We start from the raw sequence: 21,902 nt of genomic DNA, 5'->3' as shown, positions 1-21,902 counted from the left end.
AGCTCTTTCTTGTTTGAATTTGTTGTACCATATGGGTAAATCCAATCCTGGTAGAAAACTCTCATTTTAAACACATGAAAAATAATCTTTTGTGTTGTGAAAACTAATAAATCTACACTTTGAAAACAGAAATCGTTTTGTCTCAACTGGTGTAACACATTGGATTTGTTTCATTTTTCAATGTAATTATCTTAAAGTTTCAGTTTCTAAAATCAAAGTTAAAAAGTGCTCGTATCAGTGACTGCTAATAGGTACCGTGTTTCTTTTTGGGGTGATGAAAATGTTCGCAAGTTAGATTGCAGTGATGGTTGTGCAACACTGAACATACTAAACACTGTTGCATTGTTAAATGAGTGAATTCTGTAGTATGTGAATTATAGATCAGTAAAGCTGTTGTTTTAAATTAAAGAAAGGTACTCATATAACTATTTAACAGCTCTACCACTTAGTAGCTTGTGACCTTGAGCAAGTTGCTTTCCTTTTTGTGCCTTGGCTTTCTCATCTTTACACGGTGATAATAATAGTACTAGTACCATAGTACTAGAACGTTCCTAATGGGCTGGTTGCGAGGACTAAATGAGTAAAAAACATACAAGAGTTTAGAATTATGCTTTGGATGTAAGCCCTCCAATGTCAATGGCTGTCATTGTTTTCCTGTTTGTGGAGCTCAGAAGACAAGTCTGCTGCTAGAGATATACACCTTTTTGGTGTCATCAGCATAGAGATGGTAATTAAAGCCGTGCATATGGATGAGGTTATCTAGGGAGAGCATGCAGAATGGTGAGAGACAGAGCTGAGGGCGGAATCTAGGGAAATATCAGCATATAGTAATTTAGCATGGTGGGAGGACGGGCAGATTTGGCAAAGGAGACTCAAAAGGAGTGTCCAGAGCGGTAAGAGGAGGAGGTGTGATATCATGGAAGCAAAGGAGAAAATGGTCTTCCGAGAAGATGGCTACTAGTGTCAGTACTACACAGAGGTTAAGTAGGGAACTGTCTGCTCAATTTGGCAAGGTAGAGCTGTGGGAGCGTGGGGGGCAGGAAGCAGCTTACAGAGAGAGAGGGCTGAACGAGTGAAGAGGAGGTGAGGAAGTAGACAGAGAGGGTGAATTCTTTTGAGGTTGAGGAGGCTGCTCATTTATTAATTGAACTCCTACTATGTGCCAGGCCCTGCTCTAGATTAGTGGTATGGCACTGAACAAAACAAAAACTCCCCCTAAAATCCCTGACCTAGAGGAGCTTTACTTTATACTGGGCCTATGTCAGGAAGGAGAGGGAAGACTGGAAGAGGGTACTTTTTCAATGAATGTGTGTGTGTGTGTGTGTGTATGTGTGTACACACACACACACACATGTATCTGTTTAAGAAAATAAGAACCTAAACATATTTAAGCTAAGGAACCATCAGGAGATAGACAGTAGAGATGACGTGGTTGACAATATAGGGGAGATGGGATAATTATTGGTGCAAATAGGTGGGAAGGTAGGAATCAAGAACACGTAGAGGCTCTTTATCAGTGTCGAGCAGGATAAGAGGTTCCCTCTTCTGAAACTGGAGGGAAAGAGCTGATGTGCACACACAGGGAACTGTAAAGAAATGCCCACCAGATGACCCTGATTTTCTAAGGGGTGTAGGAGCAAGGTCACCCTATAGGGAGGAGTATGGCAGGGGACTTGAGAGCCCTGAAGCTTTGAAATCAGTACTTGGGTGAGTGGAGAGTGAGATGAACAAGGAGAGTAGGATGTTTGTAGAATGGCGCTGAGGAATGTGTAGTGGCATCTTTCTTCATATGGTGTGGTTAAACCAAAACTGTCCTCAGTGTCCTTCAAGAAAGCAGTTTCTGAGATCGGTCCTGGATTTAGGGCTTTGTAGGTCAATTATGGCAGAAAGCCAGGATGGGGAGGAGTCGAGGGAGCCTGTTGAGTTCCATGAGTGAGCATGGTGTTCAGACTTTGTAGAGAAAACGAAGGTAAGGACTTTGAGAAACTGAGAGTGGGATCAAGAGACTAGAGGTTTTAAAGAGCTATCGTAGTGGGAGTGAAAGAGCTGAAAAGCTGGGAGAGAGACAGCATGCTCCTGTGAGCTATTGTTCTTTGAGGTGCTACAGATGAAGCAGTAGGTGTTAACAAATCCTAGTCTGTCACCACAGAGTAGTTGGCTAAAGTAGAGCAAGGGTGCAGATCCTTAAAGCAAAAGAGCTCTGGGACTTGAAAATCTAGGTTTCTGGATGGGTTGTCCATGTAGATGATGGATTTCTTACTGCAATGGCAAGAGCTGGCAAAGACGATGAGACTGAAAGCCAAATTTCAGTCTTCACCTGATGCCCATATGTGACCAGAGGTATGTTTGAGAGAGTTGATGAATATTAAAGGTCACTAGAGATAAGGAAGTCCAAGAACTATGAAATGAATGTGGAGTAGGCTGTCCACATAGATGTTAAAATTGCATAAGATAATGGCAGGAGATGGGATGGAAACGTCAGGGACCCAAATGAAGGGAAAAAGTCCAGGAGACATGAATGTCCATGATGAAGAGGGGTAAAGGCTTGTATCAGAGGGAGGAGGGACTTTTCCAGAGGTTAGATTAATGGACTGTATAAGCAATGGGGAGGCAAGAAGAGGTTGACTCAGGGAGTCTTCAGAAGAAAGCAAAGTCTCAAGGAAAGCAAGTATTTATAGGGAACGTTTTCTGATGTTAAGGCTATGTAGAGATTGATTAACAAGGATGGTGGATGTTTAATCAGTGGGTTAGGGGAGATGGGGGGAAGGGGAATAGTAGAGTCACAAATGTGTGCTGGAGGAAAGAGGCACGGCAGGATGAGGATGGGCAGTTGGATAGAGTCCTGGGTTGAAGTAATTGATTTAGGGTTCCCATTTTTGTGTGTGTAAAGATATCTGTAGTAAATGCCACGTGAAATAGTCATAGTGACTCGGGAGTACCTGGCAATTGCTCCCATCAATCCTTTCCCTCCACAAATGCCATCTGGCTCTGAGCCTGACTAAAGTTGTAGGTTATGTGCTCCCTACCCCAAAACCTAATGTTTATTTTAGCTAATGTGAGTCTGCTTTGTGCAAAATACAAACTGTAACAATAAACATATTGTTTCAGAAGTGCAGCCAAAATCCTTAGTTTTAGTATACTTACTTGTATTACTTTTAAATTTTATTTCTTTTGTTTTATATTTTTCAGCTTTATTAAGATATAATTGACAGAACATTGTATAAGTTTAAGGTATGCAACAATCATTTGAAATATGTATATATTGTTTAATGATTGCCACAGTAAGGTTGGTTAACACATACATCACCTCACATAGTTTTGTTGTTGTTTGATTTTGGTTTTGTTTTCTTTACAAATTCTAAATGTTTATTCCTAGGAGTGAATAGAGGAATTTCTTTGTAGTGTTTTATAGTCACCATCAGAGCTTAAATCCTGCTTTCACTATAGCAACTGGGTGATTGGGTATTTATTCACCTAAATAAATGTATCTACTTATTTGTAAGGAAAAGAATAAAAGAATGATGGCACAAATAAACCTTGGGAGTTACACAGTGGATTGCATTATGCCACAATTGCTCAACCCAACCTTGCTTAAACATTTACAAAGCCAGTTTTGATATTAGCTCTTTGATCCTGATTTTCAGATAAACTTCAGTCAACTAAACCAAGTCCATAGGTGATGATTACTGAGCTTTATAGCCATTTACACCATGAAAATCTTACAGTTTAGCTGTTTAGGAATTCTTGGGGGAGGGGGGTTGTTTAAGAAGGAAATCCAATGTTCACTAAGTTGGAAACAACTGGACAGTGTAAAATTGAAAGCCCTTAGCAAATCTTTCTCCTGTTTGTCATGTAATATACCAGTGAACAGCTAAATGTTACCTGGGTTCTTGCAAGAGGTGCTATTTCTTAAGGTCAGATGATGTATGGCCCTGTACTATAAACTTTTAAATATAAATGTATAAATCAACCTTATTTTTGGAAGAGCACATTATAATCAGAAGATTCATGATAAGGGCCAGCGGACTGGCGCGTTGGTTAAGAGCTGGCTTGGGACGCCAGAGGGTCCTGGTTCGGATCCCACATATGTGGGCCAGTGACACTGCCCTCTACAGCTAAGATGCTGAACAACAGCTCAACCTGGAGCTGGGCTGCTGTGAGTCGCCAGCATTGAGTCGATGAGTCGTCGCCGGCGTTGAGTGGATGAGTCGCCAGCGATGGTGTAGGCTGCAGCCCCTGCTGCAGTGGGTTGCCATGAGCTACTGTGTGTAGCCAGCAGCCGCAGTGAGCAGCCCTCCAGAAGCCGGTGACTGATCTGCATCACCCAGGAAGAACACAATGATGGTGCCAACTTGGACCAGTGAAGCAACGTCCTCCACAACTAGACTGAAGAACAAAACAACACCAACTTGTCTGTTCCCCTTCCCCCAATTCCCCAGTGCTCTTCCCATCCCCCAATTCCCCAATAAAAATCTTTTAAAAAAATATTCATGATGAAATCGATAGAGATGATCACACAATAGTTTGAGCAATCTCTGTAATAGCCTACAACTTGCCTCTAGCTTTGGGAGTTTCTTTCTTAAACTTAATTATTCCCAATACAAATCCATTCAGACGCATCAAAAGTGAAAGGGACAGTCTATTTGGCAAACAATGCTTGTTTTAAAAGTGATTCCAAAGATGTTTAAAGATTTTAGTTGTAATAATAATAATAAAGACTTAGAAGAGCAGAGAATTAGTCATTGTTCTCGTGCCAAGAACTGTTATTTGGAAGGGCTTGCCTTGGGCCTTAAGCAGAGGGAATTATGGGTAAAGGCAGTAGTTTCTGAAAGGTAACTATAATATTAAAATGTCATCTTTTAGAGTATTTTATATATAAACTTGATTGACTAGTCCAGTGTTTAAAAACTAATTAATGTCATTTGTACTTAGTGTTACACCCATCAATGTCTCTTCATTTTCTGTGCTCACCTGAATATGTGAACTATATTCAGACTCCTCCACTGTTCCACCCTGCATTCATACGACTATACTCAACTCTTCTCTCTTAGAAATCCCTGATCTCACCTGATATTAACCCTACCAGACCGCTGTACCGATTTTTCGGTAATTTCTAATCAGATCTTATCTAATCATATCTGTGTTGTGTGCATGGAAAAGCACTCCAGGTACAACAAGCAAAATCCTGGAGTGTCTTACAAAGACAATCCATGCAAGAAGGTGAAGAGCAACATCTGGTGCTCACTTTGCAAGAAGTACCTCTGTGTGAAACAAGGCTCATCCTGCTGGGTGGATTGGCACACAAAGGTGGAATATTGGCGCTAGATGAAAGGTAGACCTATTTTCTACAATGTCTCCAAGTTCTATCTTATTCTAACCACTTGTTTGCATGTAACTAACATTTTTTCTATATCATGTTGGTTTTTTCTCTTTAATGCTCAGGTGCCCAGGTATAGGGGACAGTTAGGTTCAGGGCCTCAGGTCTGGTAGGGTTAAAAATAAATGGCTTTCAACATTTATTAATAAGAACCACATTAATGAAAAAGCATAAACATTTATGGCTGTTTTTCCAAATTGCTTAAAAGCTGAAGCTCTTTAGAGGTTCCTGAATTCATTCTGTCCCCTGTTTTCCCCTGTCACTAAAATCTAACACGGGGCCACTGCGTCTTAAGGAGCAGCAAGGTTTGTTGCTGGGGCACCAGCTGGCAGCCACATTTTATAAATGGGAAAACTGAGACTCAGTTGGCTTTCTGGTGAAATAAGCCTCGGAGTTTAGCATAGGAATGGTGCTTATCATAGTGCCTAGCTCTTTCCATGCTCTTTAAAATATTTTGTTTCAATTTTTGAAAAAAGGAGGATGGGCCTTGGGTTTAGGGGCTGTCACAAATACACAACCCCTACGCACATGTTATTTGATTTGATTTGGAACAAAGAGAAGAAGGTAAGGCTCACAGCTTCCAGGTCTAAACCTGTGGCCCTCTCTTTGTCCAGAGCCACTCGCTGCTCTGACCATCTTCCTTCCTCTCCCCTTTAGTAAGGGTGCTTACCAGGGCAGGATGGGAGGTTTCCTGTCTGGTGGTGTGTGTGCTTTCCTCTCGCCCCAGCACCTAGCCTTCCCTGCAGGTGCTGCAGAGCCATGTGCTAGTTCGTAGTTGTGTACGTTTGATTGCACATGCTGTTTTAGTGCCCTCCACTCTGATACTCTCTAAATTCCAACCCTGAGCCTCTTGAAGTTCTCTTCAGTTCCTTTTCTACAAGCATTTTTAATGAACTATAGGTCTTCTGGTTCCATTGAAGTCCTGAGTAAAGTTGCAATGTACTATTCTGTCTCATGTTCATATGCTAATTAAGCAGTGTTATCTGGTCAGTGTAGCATGGTTCATTTAAAGAAATAGCCATGATCATTTTGATTTTATAGCATGTTTCCATTCTCTGCTTCCATTTTACAAAGACAGTATCTCTTTTTATTCTAATTACGAATATGTTCACATTGATTTCATTTGTGCCACTGCATTACAAGTGTAATAACCCTCTGGACGTATTTTAATTATTTGTGTTAGGATTTCATTTTTTTTACATAGACATTTTTGATCTGTGTTAGAAGCAACTGGCTAGAGGTAGCAAAGGAATTTGCTCTTTCCTTGTGCTATATGTATAAAACAGTGACTAACATTTTTTGAGTATTTACTATATGAAGGTACTGTCTCACGATTGCCTTATAAGTCATCAACATTATCCTCATACAGATAGGGAAACTGAGACATGATGTAGTTAAGGAATTTGCCTAAGGTCACTTACCTATTATAGTAAAGTAACATAAGCAGGATTTGAACCCAGACATCTAGCTCCAGAACCCACACACCCAGCCGATAATGCTCCTTTTGTTCGCCATCTCTTTTATGGCCACTTTGAAATAAACTGGTAATTGCCAAGTTCTCTGAAACAAGGTCATTAGAATGGCAAGTGTCAGAATGCTAGAGAACCTGGTGTGGGACTGGGACTCCTCTCTCCTTTTGGGGGAGTGGGGGGCTCTTCAGCCAAGATATCCCTCCTGATTTTTTATGGTCACACACCGGTGCGAGACCTGTGTGTTCCACATCTCTGCCTCTCCTACCAGTCTCAAGTTAGTTTCTTCTGTATGTCCTTAGTTGTAGGACTTCTGTTCAGCTAGACTTCAGGCGATTCTCAGTGATGATTGTGCTTGTAGTTTAGTTGTAATTTTGTTGTGGTCACGAAAGGAGGCAAGTATAGCATTTATTTACTCTGCCATCTTGACCAGGACCACTCTTGTGTTGCAGGTTTTAAATTCCACACGCTCTACCTCTTCTCCAGCAGTGTTCTTTAAGACTGGAAGCTATGATCTAAGATACAGGGGTGCTGATGACATGCTATTGTTTACTTGTTTATTAGTACACCTTTTATGCAAGCTTCATTACTAATTGTTATGTCAAATATGTGTAGAAATAAGTAATGTCTGTTCATCATTGAGATGTTACCTTGAATGCAATTTATTTTTACTTCCATAAAGCATATGGATAATGTTATAATGTATAAATGTCCTATGGCAGCTTTAACAGTGTCTTTCTTGGTTGGGACTTTCTATAGGTCAGTGATATTTCTCTCTGCTCTTCTCGCAGAGAAATCAGTGCTGTGAAAAATATCCTGCCCCAGCTTGTGATTATTAAAGGAGGTGGACTTGAGAAGAAAACAGCGCATGACTGGCTGATTTGAATTATGTTGGTCTTTGTCCTAGCCTGTATTCCATATTGTACACTAGCTAGGTGATAGTCCCTCCTAAAAATTGTGTATAACTTGTCCCTGTGCATTATGGCAGGTTATGTTCATGGAAGTCAAAGTAATATAAATAGAATCTGATTTTATTCACAGAAATAATGTTACATTGAGGATTATATTTCTGCCCTGAGGTTTGGGGGGATTTTTTGTTTGTTTTTTAAGTAGAATTGGCCATAACCACCCTATTAAATCAACTGTTTAATCAACTGAAAGTGATGAATCCTTATACTGCTCAGCATAAAGTTGTCTGAAGTGTATATAAATCAATTAACAAAGCATCACAGTAGCAAGTCACATTAAATTATGTTTAATGAGCTAAAGTGTCCATAGACTATACAGAGTTCTTGTTGTCACAATCACTGCCTTCTTTTTTACCGAAACAAGACAGAAGGTTAAAAAAACACACTTTCTACAAAGTCCAGGAATTCACAAAGGATTTCCTTAGGTAAATGTTGACAAGAATGTTTGAGAATTTGGGGAAGACATGGGTTATGGCTCTTTGTAAAGTGAAATTGAGATTTTCTTCTTGCTTTGCTTCACTCATTGTAAATTCCCTGCAGCAGATAGATTCTGGAGAACAAGTTATTAGTCTCTGTTCATTTGAGTTGTCATCAGGGATGGCTTTAGTGAGAAAGTGACAGTTGGGCGATGTGAAGGGTAATTAGAAGAAGGTAAAGAGGAGAGGGAAGAGTATTCTACATGGAAGAAAGCAATGGAGTAGAAGCCCTGGGGTAGGAAGGGGCCTGGGATGGAAAGGAGGCCCATGGGCTATAACAGAGAAAGCAAGGAGGTATGAGGCTTGAGACAAGGCGAGGTTGGAGAAGGAGGAGGAAGAGACCTGACTCGGTGCAAGACCTTGCAGATCACAGTAAGGATTTTAGATTTCAGTTTTAAGATCAGTGGGAAGCCATTAAAATGGGCACTGGGGAAGCGATGTGATCAGGCTTGTGTTGTATGTGGCTGTTGTGTGGTCCTGGCTGAGTCCGCTCTCAGAATACTGTGCAGCCATCATTCTTGGCACTTCACAGATTTTTATAAGCATTTGATTAATGACTGGTCTTCCTCACTACAGTCTAAACTCCTTGGAGGCAAGGACTGTGTCTATTTTTTACCCATCACTCTATTTTCAGTGTCTTGCACATAGTAGGAGTTCAAAAAATATTGGTTGAATGAATGCATCAACCATATTAATAACTTTGCCTTATGACCTGCTATAAGGCAAGGGTGTTCCTTTTTTTATTGAGGTGAAATTTACATAACATGAAATTAACCGTTTTAAAGTGAAGAATTCAGTGGTGTTTAGTACACTCACATGTTGTGAAACTACCAGCTCTATCGTGATGTATAACATTTTCATTACCCCAAAAGGAAACTCCAGACCCATCAAGTAGTTAATCCTCAATCTCCCCTCCCCACAACTCCTGGCAACCACCAGTCTGCTTTCTGTTTGTATGGATTTAGCTATTCTGAATATTTCATATAAGTGGAATCATATAATACATGACCTTTTTTGTGTGTGGCTTCTCTCCCTTAGTGTAATGTTCTCGAGGTTTATCCATGTTGTAGCATGTATCAGTACTTCATTCCTTTTTATGCCTGAGTAATATTCCACTGTATGGATACACCATATTTTGTTTATCCATTTATCAGTTGATGGATATTAGGGTTGTTTCCACCTTTTGACTTGTAAATAGTGCTGTTAGGAACGTTAATGCACATGGTTTTGTTTGGACATCTGTTTTCAGTTCCTTTGGGTATGTGTGTAGGAGTAAAATTGCTGGCTCATGTGGTAATTCTTTGTTTAGCTTTTTGATGATCCACCAAACTGTTTTCCACAGAGGCTGAACTATTTTAGATTCCTACCAGCAGTGTATGAGGATTCCAATTTCTTCACAAGGCGTCCACACCAACACTTTTTATTTTCCATTTCTTTAAAAAATTCTAGCCATCCTAGAAGGATGTTACCTTTAAAATGCATGAATGAATCCCCCCCTTATTTGCAGTGAATATTTCATTCTTTGCCATCTCATCACCTTGTTGCTCAGCATTATGAAAAATTGAAGTGAAGCTCAAAGGCATATTGGTCTGAATTGGATTCTAAATCCATAAAATCTACACTTACCATCCTGGTACATTGCCTTCTAGGAAAGGTTTGTAACCATTAGGATAACCCCGTCTTTTCCTCTAACCCACCAATTTAGGAATTGAAGATGAGGTCTAAATTTCTAGCCTTTGAGGACCGCCTGTGTTATGCTGGGCTGTGCCATTTTCCACCCTTAACTAATGTTGTCATTCAGTATTTTCTGTTTATCGATGTTTGGAAGGTTTTACATCACATGTGAGTTTACCAAGTAGAGTAAGAATGGACTTAGAAATGTACTAACACGTTTGCATACATACATGCCTTTTATAATGTGAAGTAGAGTGAAATGCATTGCGATCAGAAGACTTGAATCCTTGCAAACAATTATCAACTACTGGTCATAACTAATGTGCTTGTGTGCCACTGAGCAGCAGTGGCTTAATGTGACAACCACTATGCTGTTTCATGGTTTAGCTGAAAGCATTTTTTCTGTTCAAAGCTTGCCAGGTATTTTTAATGCCAGCTGTAAATTCTTAAAATTTTTCTAGATACCCCCATGTGTGCTTTGGAAATAACCAATTCATATTTTCAGTCATATACTTGAACAGAGCCTTGAACTACTGTTTGCACTTTTTGGTTAAAAAGAATTGTTTGGTTTGGGGGTTATAGGATTTTTAGTGTCAATAATGTTTGTTTTTGAAAAGTCGTCCATTTTGAGTGTGTATGTTCTTAATAATTCTTGCAAGTGTTTTTATTTGTGTTTGTTTCATTTTGTAGCAAAAACCTTTAGTACAAGTAAGACTCTATGTGGTTCATTATTTTTTTAATTGCCCTTATGGTGGTTAATCCTAACCTGTTTCAACTTGTTGGTACCTTGAGTGCCAGGACATAAATTTCATTCTATTTTATCAGAAGAATAAACTGTTTCCCTTGGATAACAGGCGCATTTGAGAAAAACCATTTTTTCTTCACATCTAAAGGTTACCATTAAATAAATTAACACTGTGGTGGTTTAAATGGGCATCCTTAACCATTTTGTCATAACAGTCGGGTGTATCTGAATGAATATTTCCATCCGCTGACTGCAGATGAAAACTTCCAGAAAGGAAGCTTAGGAAAGCAGAGGTACATTTTTGTATATTTTTGTGTTTTTCAAGAATGAATAACAATAGTAAATTTTTATACATAAAAATAATGTCATTTATATGCAAAGCAGCTCAAATTATTATTAAATGCATAAAATAGTCAAAATATCAACTTTTTGTTTTTTGTGGTTTTTCTGACACATTTTGAAAAACAAAACAAAACCTGAAAGCAATTGACGCAGTGGAAGAGTTAAAGCCTGAAAGAGCCAGTATACCTTCTAGTGTACCAAAGTTAGCTCCATGAAGACACATGAGCCTTTCTGTGGTCTTTGTGACTTTTCATAGTTTCCTTTATTTCTCCCTGTCTTTACTTGGAATATATTTCATCCTGAATACATTATCTTCTCATTGTGTATTGGTTTTTAAATTGTTCTTTATCCCAAACATCTCTTCCCCACCCTTGGAAAGTTTTGTGTTTGTTTTTTGGATCCAGGCAGAAAAATGTGGCAAATGATAACATCCAAAATCGCATTTCAAATTTTATTGCTAGTAGATTTGGCCCCAATTCCTCTGCATCCTCTTAATGAAATTATTTAGTTAAGCTCTCCTCAAGTTACCAATGAAGAAATCAATACATAACTTCCCCCAAAACACATACCGACCAATGGGTAGTAAAAGGCATTGGAACCAAGATTTTCTGGTTTCTTGCCTCTCATAATTAAGCTTTAGAAGCAAGAGCAGCACCCACCTGGGATCATGGCCAAACACTTACTTTTCCTTATCTATTTTTGGCATACCGGGAGAGAAATTGTCACAAATTTAACAATTATCTCACCTCCTACCCTCGAATGCTTTGCCAGTAGAGCTGATTGTGTTAAGGTAAGAAATATATTAGAGCAGCAGTGTCCAAAGTGTGTTGTGTAGAGCATGATGTCACTGGATCTTCCTGTGGGAGGGGCTGAGAGTTGTATGGCAAATGCTGACTTACGCAAAGATAAAGAAGCTTCTTTATTTCAGGACTTTTTAGAGCTTTTATTACATGAAAATGCGTTGAGAATAACCAGGAGGAGGGGTTATAGGAGCAGCCTTCCCCCTTCTCTAAGGAACCTCGTTATTCACTTGGTCCATGTAATGCAATTTGGGAAACATTGAGTGCTGTATTCTGATATTCTTGCCAGTCCAGTCCGTCTGACTGTGGCATTCCCAGTTAACAGTACTCAAAGGCATATTAAAATTTCAAAAACTGATTTTTATTATACACAAGCCATACATTAACCCATAAATAAATCAGATATTCATTTGAAGTGCTCTCCTGTCTATGCTTCAATATACGGCAAGTTATATATTATACTTTAAACATATTGCTAATTTCTAATGTCTCTTTTATGCATGCTTTAGGAATAATTACAAACAGACCACACACCTGTTCCATTTATAGCAGCACCGTCTTTCTAGTGTGCAGCAGCTTTGAATCCAAAGCTTTGGGGCAGAGAGAAGGAAGATTCCAAGACAATGTCAGTAATTCCAGTGCCCATCACTTCGTGCTCTGCCACAAAGGGAGAAACTAATTCCTAATTTCACTCCCATGATGCCAGATCAAGTATTCCAAAGGACTAATGGCTTATATTACAGACAACAGCCTCCAGGGGACTCGAAGTGGCCTTCACTGGCAGTCAAACATGCCACCTGTGGGCCATAACTCACCCTGGCCTTTTGTACCCAGGGGTGGCAACAGCATTGCCTGTTCTAGCTCTTCTGTAGAGCCAGAAACTTTCTTGCTTTAAATAAAACATTTACATCTGAATTATGTTGCCTAGTTCTGTGCTGGCCCAGTTCCTGGAGTTTTAATATTCATATAGTTGGTTAATATCTGCAAACCTCATCCTGTTCTCACATGAATAGCCTTTAGGGCCCTGAAAGTGATCTCTGGTGTTTCGTTAATCCTACTGTAAGCAGTCCTTTAAGTTCATCACCTTATTTTACTGTTAAGGGAATTAAGGCTCAACTAAGCTGTACGTATCAATATTTCCCAGGGTCGTGTCTTTTATTGCTTCTCCTGTTCCTTCCAAACCTTGCCCTAAAAAGCCTTTACCTGTAGGGAGAATGCTTTTTTTCAAGAACAGACATTTCTTTAAGACATTGTAATTTGAGCTGGAAGTTGGCCACCATGTTGTGGTTGAATGGAAGGCTCGAAATGCTTCACTGAAGTGGCCTCCTTTTGTGAGACTAGAATCACAGCTCAGAGCCCCTCCCCCGTGTTTTCTTTGCTTATGCAACTCACGCATGCTCCACAGTGGACACTTGACTTTTACCTACCTCTTTCATTGGGGGTGTTAAAAAATTTAACAGGTATAACCTGGAAGTGCTACTTAAACTAATTACATTTACAGCTTGGACATTTGTTTCTAGGTAGTTTTCTTTCTGTATGGTATTTAACAATACGGAGGGGTGGGGTGCATTCATTGGTTTCACCGGACATGCTCCAGTGTGTAGTTGAATTGCCAGACCTTTCTAGGAAACTTATATCACTTTTATAATAATGGTGCTATCACTGAAATGACAGATAAAACCCTGTTGGGGACATCAGACACCTCTTTTCACAATATATACTTTTTGCTTTAGCCAGAGTTTATCTCTTCTTACACTGTAATAAAAATTCTTCTCTAGTGACCCAGAAAATGATTTTTGGATGAGAATTTGTCTCTTCTATATAATGATATTGGTAACGGCAATTTTCACCCTAATATTCAGTGCAAGTTTCTTTTCCTTGCATTGTTAGATAATACTGTTTGCTGCTGAGATTAAAGTTTCTTACCTATGAGATCTCTAAAAAATGAGGAATATCTTCCAGCCGTAATGGACTTTTCCACGAAAGCCATCTGCTTATGCCATATATACATATATTGGCACACATTTATGAAGCTTCATTGTACGGTATTACAGTCACACTCACAGTAGGGGGACTCAGTGTATCATGGCGAATACCTAGATTATATCTTTTCCTCTTACACTATTTACCTGCCTAGAACCAAAGTTCAATTCAACTTTCCTCAAAAGAGTGATTTTTAGCCCCACTTCTTATCATGGTCCATTGTTGTAGTCATGGGTTAGAAAAGAACTTTACAAGATGAGAAAATACTATGTGGTGTAAAATACTAATGTTTTAAAAGAATGATACTTTAAAATCAAAAGTTACAAAGGCAAGTCAAGCCTTTGGAGAAGTTGTTAAATGCTGCAATGGAGGTCAGGCCACCAGACTGCTGCTTTGAAGTCTTAAGGAACGGACCAGTCTTCTAGTCGCCTTCCTTTGCTGTCTCCCTTCATCCGTACACAAACTTGCAAGCCACAATTGGCCGTCTTCCCAAATTCTGGGAAACTACAAGGATGAGGGGTTAGTACAAGTTGCTTGATAATCTGTAGCATTCTCTCTGTAATTTAGCTGCCATTGTGTTAGCAAATTTCCGCATGTTGGTGTGAGTAGCCCCATCTTTCGAAACCTTTCATTTGAGGTTTGTGATCACTCTTTCATTCTGTTCTCTTTTCAAGCAGGTTGAGCTTTGGGGTCCTCGGCCTTCTTTATACTTGCTTTCTGTGGTGTGTGTGTGTGTGTGTGTGTGTGTGTGTGTGTATCCTGTTTCCTGAGGACTATGGGAAATGCTTAGCTGGATTGTCAACCAGCCCCACTGTTGTTCCTATCCTTAGAAGTGATGTACCTCCCAATTTAGATTTTTAAGGTTCGTTAAGTGTTTGGAAAGCAAGGTGGTATGTAGTATGGGTAGTGAAAATGAAAAATAACTTCTGAGGACTCATAGACCTGTGTGCTCAGTTCATCTCTAGTTAAGTGTGCATGCATATTGTCAGGCTCTAGGTTAAAAATACTGTTAACAAAGAAAGTGGAGTTGCTGAACTTTTAGAGTTTCAGGCTCCAGTGGAAGAATCTCTGAAATCACTAAAAAAAATTCGTGTTAGAACTTTGAATCACTAAATGCTTACACCATTTTTGATCTATCGACTCTATTAGCCACTCTGTAAGAGAGCTATATTTCATCTTAGAAGCCACATTTCTGTAGTCCTGAGGTCCTTGGGGTGAGGACATGGTGGGGAGAGGGATCAGATTGGAAACATTCAGAATTCATTGTTCCTGTTGAAATGAACCTGCTCAGTAGATCACATTTAGATAATGAAAGTCTAATACTGAGGCTCCAAACAAGGCATTCTTATGTTCTTATCTAAGTCCTCAGGTCACTGCTTCTTTCTAAGCATTGTGCTCACTGATTTAGGTGTTTGTTTTTATGGAACTTAATCTATTTCCTATAGCAGTTTCTAGTCAATTAAATGTGCTGTCCTCAAGTAATGCCTAATTAGAGACGATCTTTGTGTCTAGGGATGTACTTTGAATATTCAGTTGTCTTTTCATCAGGTGTTTTTTTTTTCTCATCAGGTGTTTGAGTTTTGGTTAATATGACCATAATTAAGCTTTAAAGGCAAGAAGACACAAAATGTCATGTCTTGGTCTTGCTTCACTACCTCTGGCAAAGGAGGGAGAGACAGCTTAATCACTTAAGAAGGTGCAGTAAAAGCAAACTCTGAAAAGTATGATTTTAAGGCTCGTTTTAGAGTTATGACTGTAAATTACACATCAAGAATATTCTTCTTGGCTTGTTATAATGAAGTGGGCTTGGAAACCTCAACAATTTGACCCTGGCATACGTTGTAGCAATTTTAACCAAGAAGCTTATTAATACACTGGAAATGTTCCCTGGCACTGTGGTGTTCTCCTCCTGCACCCCACCCCTCCAAACCTAGTACAAAAATGCTGACTTTTGGGAGTATTATAATAGATGACTGAAAGTTAGATGAAATGCTCTTTCTTTCCATTTTGATTTCATTGGGACTTTTTACGACTGATTATGCTGTTCAAAAATACCATTGCCTCAGAGAAGAAAATAGCTTTGGGGCTGGGGTGCAGGGAACAGTTTTAAATTATTGCCAAGCTTTCAGATTTTTAATAAGGATTTTTTGTTCATTTTTTAGCAAATACTTATATTTGCTTTAGTAACTCACAAAGAGCAGTCTGATGAACAATACAAATGCTGATTACTGAGGATGACATCAGTGATGATTTGTTGATAAAGCAAGTTGCTTTGCATTGTATCAGGGCCTGTAATTTTTATCAATTGATCTAAATAATCGATGGCAAATTAACCACACGCAAAATATGTATTGAAGGAGAATCTCATTTTTGTGAGCAGCTTAAAATGACTGGAAGGGGAACTATGTGAGGGTTATTTGTATTATTATTTTTTGAAAAGCAAATAGCTAAAATTATTTTAAAGAAAAAGTGTAGGATTATGGCTGGTATACTAAAAATTTGTACGATGTTAGTTAAAGGCAATCACTAATTCAAAGAGATTCTGTAGCAGTTTTCTCAGCGCTGGCTGCAGATTAGAATTGTCACCTGGGGATCTTCTAGAAAAATGAAATTACATATTAAATAAAAGATGCAGGCATTGGTATTATGTTTAAAGCCCATGTGTGGCCAGAATTAAGAACCACTGATGTATGACTAAGTGGTAAATTTAAGTCTGCTAAACACCTAAAAAGATGGCGAGGTGAGCTGTTTCAGATCCTGTGCCAGCTTTTATAGTGACAGTCCTGTACTGAGGTCTCTACTTTCCCTTAGTTCGTATTGAGTCACTGGCCTAGAGGCAATCAAGAAACAAATTATACTTCTAGCAGCTTTCTCTGTTTTATGACTAACAAAGGCATAGGATTTTAAGATGGTGCCAATTGAATAACAGTAATATTTTACACTTGATTTTTACTGAGAGGCTATATTCTGGTATAAACTAGTTGCTTTTTAAAAACTATTCAGTTTACACTATGGACGTATAGATCAAGAGTACAAAAGGGTGTTTTTTATCTTGAGGAAGAAATTAAATTGCTTTCTCTGTTAACTCATGTTGTAAATGTACTTTTTATATTCTTTATACTTTTTGTTATAGTGTATGAATAGTAAAATAGAATTGGTGCCAGCATATTTCTTCTTTCTTTTTTTTTTTTAAGATTTTTTATTGGGGGATGGAAACAGCGTTGGGGAATCGGGGAAGGGGAACAGACAAGTAAGTTGCTGTCCTTTTGTTCTTCAGTCTAGTTGTGGAGGACGTTGCTTCACTGGCCCAAGTTGGCACCATCATTGCGCTCTTCCCGGGCGAGGCAGATCAGTCGCCGGCTTCTGGACGGCCGCTCATGGTGGCTGCTGGCAGCTTACGCTGGCTGCTGGCTACACACGGTAGCCCAGGGCAACCCACTGCAGCAGGGGCTGCAGCCTAAGCCTTCGCCGGCGACTCACAACGGCAGCCCAGCTCCAGGTTGAGCTGTTGTTCAGCATCTTAGCTGTAGAGGGCAGTGTCACTGGCCCTCATCTGTGGCATCCAAACCGGGGCCCTCTTGCGTCCCAAGCCAGCTCTTAACCAATGCACTGCTCAGCCGGCCTGGTGCCAGCATATTTCAATTTTGAAAAATGTTCCTAGGGAACATTTCAGCATAGGATGGACTCTTAATGAATTAAAATTCATTACGAGGTGGCAGGAGTCATACATTCGCACTTCAGACTACATTGTGTACACTCCAAATGGGAAATTTTTTTTATGATTCCTGGTTGGAGTTTCTCTGCTTTGGCTAAGGCACCTACATTAGTCAAAATCACAGGAATTAAAACCATTGTTTTAACACTACATGGGCAGCAAGTGGAAAATTACAGTGAGTTTACACAAGTTCGGCAACTACATGTGTATGTGGACCAAACAACATTAAACAGCTAGAGCCAAGTTTCACCCCAGCCCTCAGACAGCCTGGGCTGAGGAGACGGCCCTTTCAAGAAACGTCCTCTGGAGTAAACACACTACTGTTCTCAGGCCTCCCGTTTCATCATCTAATGATGATCCCTGCCAGGACCTCCCCGACCCCCCGCCACCTGCACATCAATTTTAACCCATTTCCTCCAATTGTGTGGAGATAGAGATCACTTAGGCCTATTCGAAAGAGATGCCAGAGTTAATTTATGGGGAAAGCACTTAGGAAACCTGTAAATGCTATTAAATGTAGGGAATTCATTAAAAAAAAATCATGCCTGAAAAACTGCATTAGGCTTGTTCCTTCCTCTTGTTCTCTGGAATGCTGTTACCTGCCAGAGAAGACAGCTGAAGACAATTCAGAATTGGGGCAGTGCTAGTTCATTTTTGTTTTAAGTTAATCAGTGACCATTGTTAACTGAGGGGAACACTCTGTATTGGCAGTGCAGGAAACATTGTGCAGGAAACATTCACTGGCCCTCTCTCTACCTCTTTTCCTTTTATTCTTCCCCCTTCCCATTTGCAGAATGATCTGAGAACTGGCATAACAGGTAGCTTTTCCTTATTTACGCTATGCCACTTCTTGCTTGTGTGAAAAACTAAACAATCGTGTGAATGTTAAATTAAAGGTTGTAAATTGCGATGTGTATATGGACTTAACAATTTCTGTAATTCAAATTGGTACATTATAAGGTCCGAGTCCATTGTAGAGACTACAGTGAGATGGTAACTTGCAACAGAAGGTGAAGATAGGTGTGAAGCAGAGTAAACTATACTTTTAGCAGGTGTATTCACTGTCAGTTTACATTTTGCCAGATGGATTATGGAAAATTTAGTGCTCTTATCGGTAAGCTGTGTCAGACCCTGCGTATTAGAGTTGCAAACAAATTCAGTTCCTGAATTAAAATGTAGATCACTACCATTCTGGTAAAGGTATTCTTTACTAGTTTCCAGGAACTGTTTGAAAATTTACCTGCAACTCACTGACTCTTAGCATGAGAAGTACCTTGTACAATCAGTTGTTCTCATGCCCTGCCTTTGGGCAGGCAGGTAAATAGCTAAGCTGTCCAGCACTGATACTGACTGATCACAGATTGCCATGGGCAGAGATTCCCACAAGCTCCCTTAGCCCCATGCCAGGGGAGATTTCCAGAAGTTTCCCTTTATGTATAGCCTCAATCTCTCCTACTTCAATTTATCCCAATTACTTTTCATTTGATTCCCTACAGATTTTGAAGGAACTAACCCCATTAAATCATTATTTAATATGCTTAAATAAGAAATGGTGAGGCAAGAGGTCTTACCTATCTATGCTTTGGGGTGATTTTTATTTTTCAAACTAAAAAATCTTTTCCCCTGTAATATCTATAAGGAGCAAAAATTCAAGCTAGAATACATCCAAAGATGGGCATTTGGAGAACTTTGCAAGCTCTTAAGTAATTCCGCTTAAAATGATTATTTTGGGATAGAGATTTACATCTTTGACCTTTGAAAGGAAGGAAAGTCTTTGCGGCTATATACTTTTAAAACATTTTAGGTTTAGGGATTGTCTCTTTAAACATAATAGTGCAAATATTTAAGGGGATATTGGTTTCTGTCATACTTCCTTTGACTTAAATATGTGGTCATCTCAAACATGATAATATAGTATCATCAAAGGAGACTGTCCTAAATTTAAATAAGAAAGTATATTATCCTGATTTGAAAAAGAAAACAGTGAAGCGTCAGTGAAATAAAAAGGTGAGGTAAAATGAAACTCAACCTTGAAACTTCTAGATTCAGCAAACCTACTTTTTAAAAATGTAAAAGGGACATTAGAGATATATTGTGTGAAATGGCAGTTTTTGACAGTAGGCTCTGAGAGATCACAAAAGAATGCCTTTCCTGTAAAGCCAAAGAGTTTACAATTTTTCTTTGTAGGAATAGTTATTCAATTCCATTAGTAGAGGCAGCCATTCTATTTCTGTATACTTCTAATATACTATTTTTTGTTGGAAGTAATTTGCATTATGTTTTCTACAGTCTGCTAAAGGCATTGACAAGGTTGTCATGAACCGTTGTATAAAAATTAAATATTTCTGGTCTGACTTTTCCTAAGTTAGTGTGCTGCTGTGACGGTGATGGTTGAGATTCTGTGGATGAAGGAAAAATGACTGGCAATAAAAAAATATTCTTTCTCTAGGATACTTTCTGTGAACATTTTAGAATTCCAGTGTTGGCCTCAAAACAATTAGCTCAAACAACACTGACTAAATCAGCCACTAGGAACTTAGTGGAGTTTGATTGACTTTCCTAACAAGGTTTTCTCATCTCCCAACCACTCTTTCTCTCCAGACTGTAGCCAAACATGCTTAGACAAGAATTCTGAGCTCTGTACAAGCATTGGAGAAATGTGATGAAAACCTGACTTTTTTTCTCCTTCTCTTGGTCAGTGTGCCGGAGAGGAGAAACGGGTTGGTACACGCACTGTGTCTCTTGGCAACCATCCAGATACAGAAAGAGAAACTTCCATCGCATCAAGATTTTGTGATAACAGAATAGTGTCATCTAAGGTAAGTTGTTTTTTTAACTCAGTAGATGTTCATAGAGCGAACCAGATAATGCACTTATTTTTATTTGTGCTTGTGAGGAAGCTGGTGCATTTATATATGCATACATGGAAGTGCACCTACATCAGTCATAGATCAGACGTTTTGGTGGTCATTATTCCACCAAAAGGTAGTTTTCTTAAAACATTTTATCTTGTTATAGCTGAAAGATCATTCACTTGCCTTTTACCTGTTGATTCTACATATTACTTTAAGCCTTAAAGTATGCTGAAAAGTAACTTTAAAAAGTCAAAATTATCCAAATATTACTAATATAATCTAAAATAATTTAAAAACTGCAACTGAAAAATATATGGTGTACAACTTAAAATGATGACTAAAAAAAATGTAAAAAACAATAGTGTACTGAAAGTAGGGAATTATTTACTTGCCTAAAGCTTCCTGAATTGCCCTTAGTTGGATGGACTAGTGTATAAATAATTTATATTATTTTGGAGGGTGCCATCATGCAATGATATCTATATCTCTTCCTGTCTCACTGAGAAGCTTCTCCCGTACACTCCTGGGTCCTAAAGGGTGCATCCTGCTCAGGACAGTGCTTGAACAGTTAAGAGAGTTCAATCACTGTAGCTGTGTCACCATTTGAATAATCATCTGACTTCAGCATAGTGTAGTGCTAAAAGCAGTAGCCTGCAAGTCTGAAGACCTGTATTTAAATCCTAGCCTGTCCATTTACTTAGCTGTGTGACCTTGGCCATATTCATCTCTGAGTCTGAATGCCCTCATCAGTGAAATGGAGCTGATATATTAAATATGTGAAAACACTCTATAGTTCCTAGTACCTGGCAGTCACCATTCTACAAGTATTAGTTTACTCGTGTTTACCTTTGGCTGACCAGGGTAGGTGCTAGGTGCTAGAGGGCTGGCCCACTGCCATCTCTTGTAGCGTAGCACAGATTTCGATAATTATCCTCACTTTCTCATGCAGCCTGGCAAGGCAGATCTCAGATGTTTGTGACAATTGGTTCACTGAATGTTTGCAAACACCTAGGATCTGAAACACAAAATTATGCCCTTCCTTAAAAAATTGAACATTTTAGTTTTCAAACACACATGTGATTTCTCTTTGAGTAATGATGTAGTATAGTATAGATTAAGCTTAGCTACTTGATTAACATGTATAATATCGACAGAGTGAGTGAGAACTGTTATCTTATGAGCAGATCTATTGGCCTATAGAACACTGAGTATATTTCGATAAAATGTCTGTTCCTGTTAATTTTTAACCTTATGGCAGAAAATTGATCCTCAGCCAGTAGTTTCCTTACCTGTGCCCAAGATATTGAACAGCCCTTTCACTGAAAACTGAATTACCTGTATAGCCAAGAAAACAATCAATAGTAGTCCTTTGACTCAGAATCATAGGCTTGTAGAACTGAAAGATCCTAAGGGGTCATCTTGTTCAACTCACTGGCTTTACAGATGGAGAAAGCAAACCCAAAGAAATTAAGTTAGTGATATGGTCACCAAGCAGAGT

General features: G+C 39.1%; 1 protein-coding gene across 6 annotated transcripts in view; it reads left to right on the top strand.

Annotated features, from left to right (window-relative positions):
- ATP11C (ATPase phospholipid transporting 11C (ATP11C blood group)) overlaps positions 1–21,902 on the top strand; it is a 172,188-nt gene that overhangs the window by 59,579 nt on the left and 90,707 nt on the right. For all 6 annotated transcript variants that reach the window (XM_019653602.1, XM_019653599.1, XM_019653600.1 and 3 more), the window contains exon 2: positions 20,249–20,368. In XM_019653602.1, coding sequence (XP_019509147.1) covers positions 20,249–20,368 — 120 coding nt within the window. The remainder of the gene's footprint in view (positions 1–20,248; positions 20,369–21,902) is intronic.

Source organism: Hipposideros armiger, unplaced genomic scaffold, assembly GCF_001890085.2.
Source record: "Hipposideros armiger isolate ML-2016 unplaced genomic scaffold, ASM189008v1 scaffold_203, whole genome shotgun sequence".
NCBI lineage: Eukaryota > Metazoa > Chordata > Mammalia > Chiroptera > Hipposideridae > Hipposideros > Hipposideros armiger.
The sequence above is the reverse complement of the archived record's forward strand: the minus strand, read 5'-3'. Positions and strand labels throughout refer to the sequence as shown.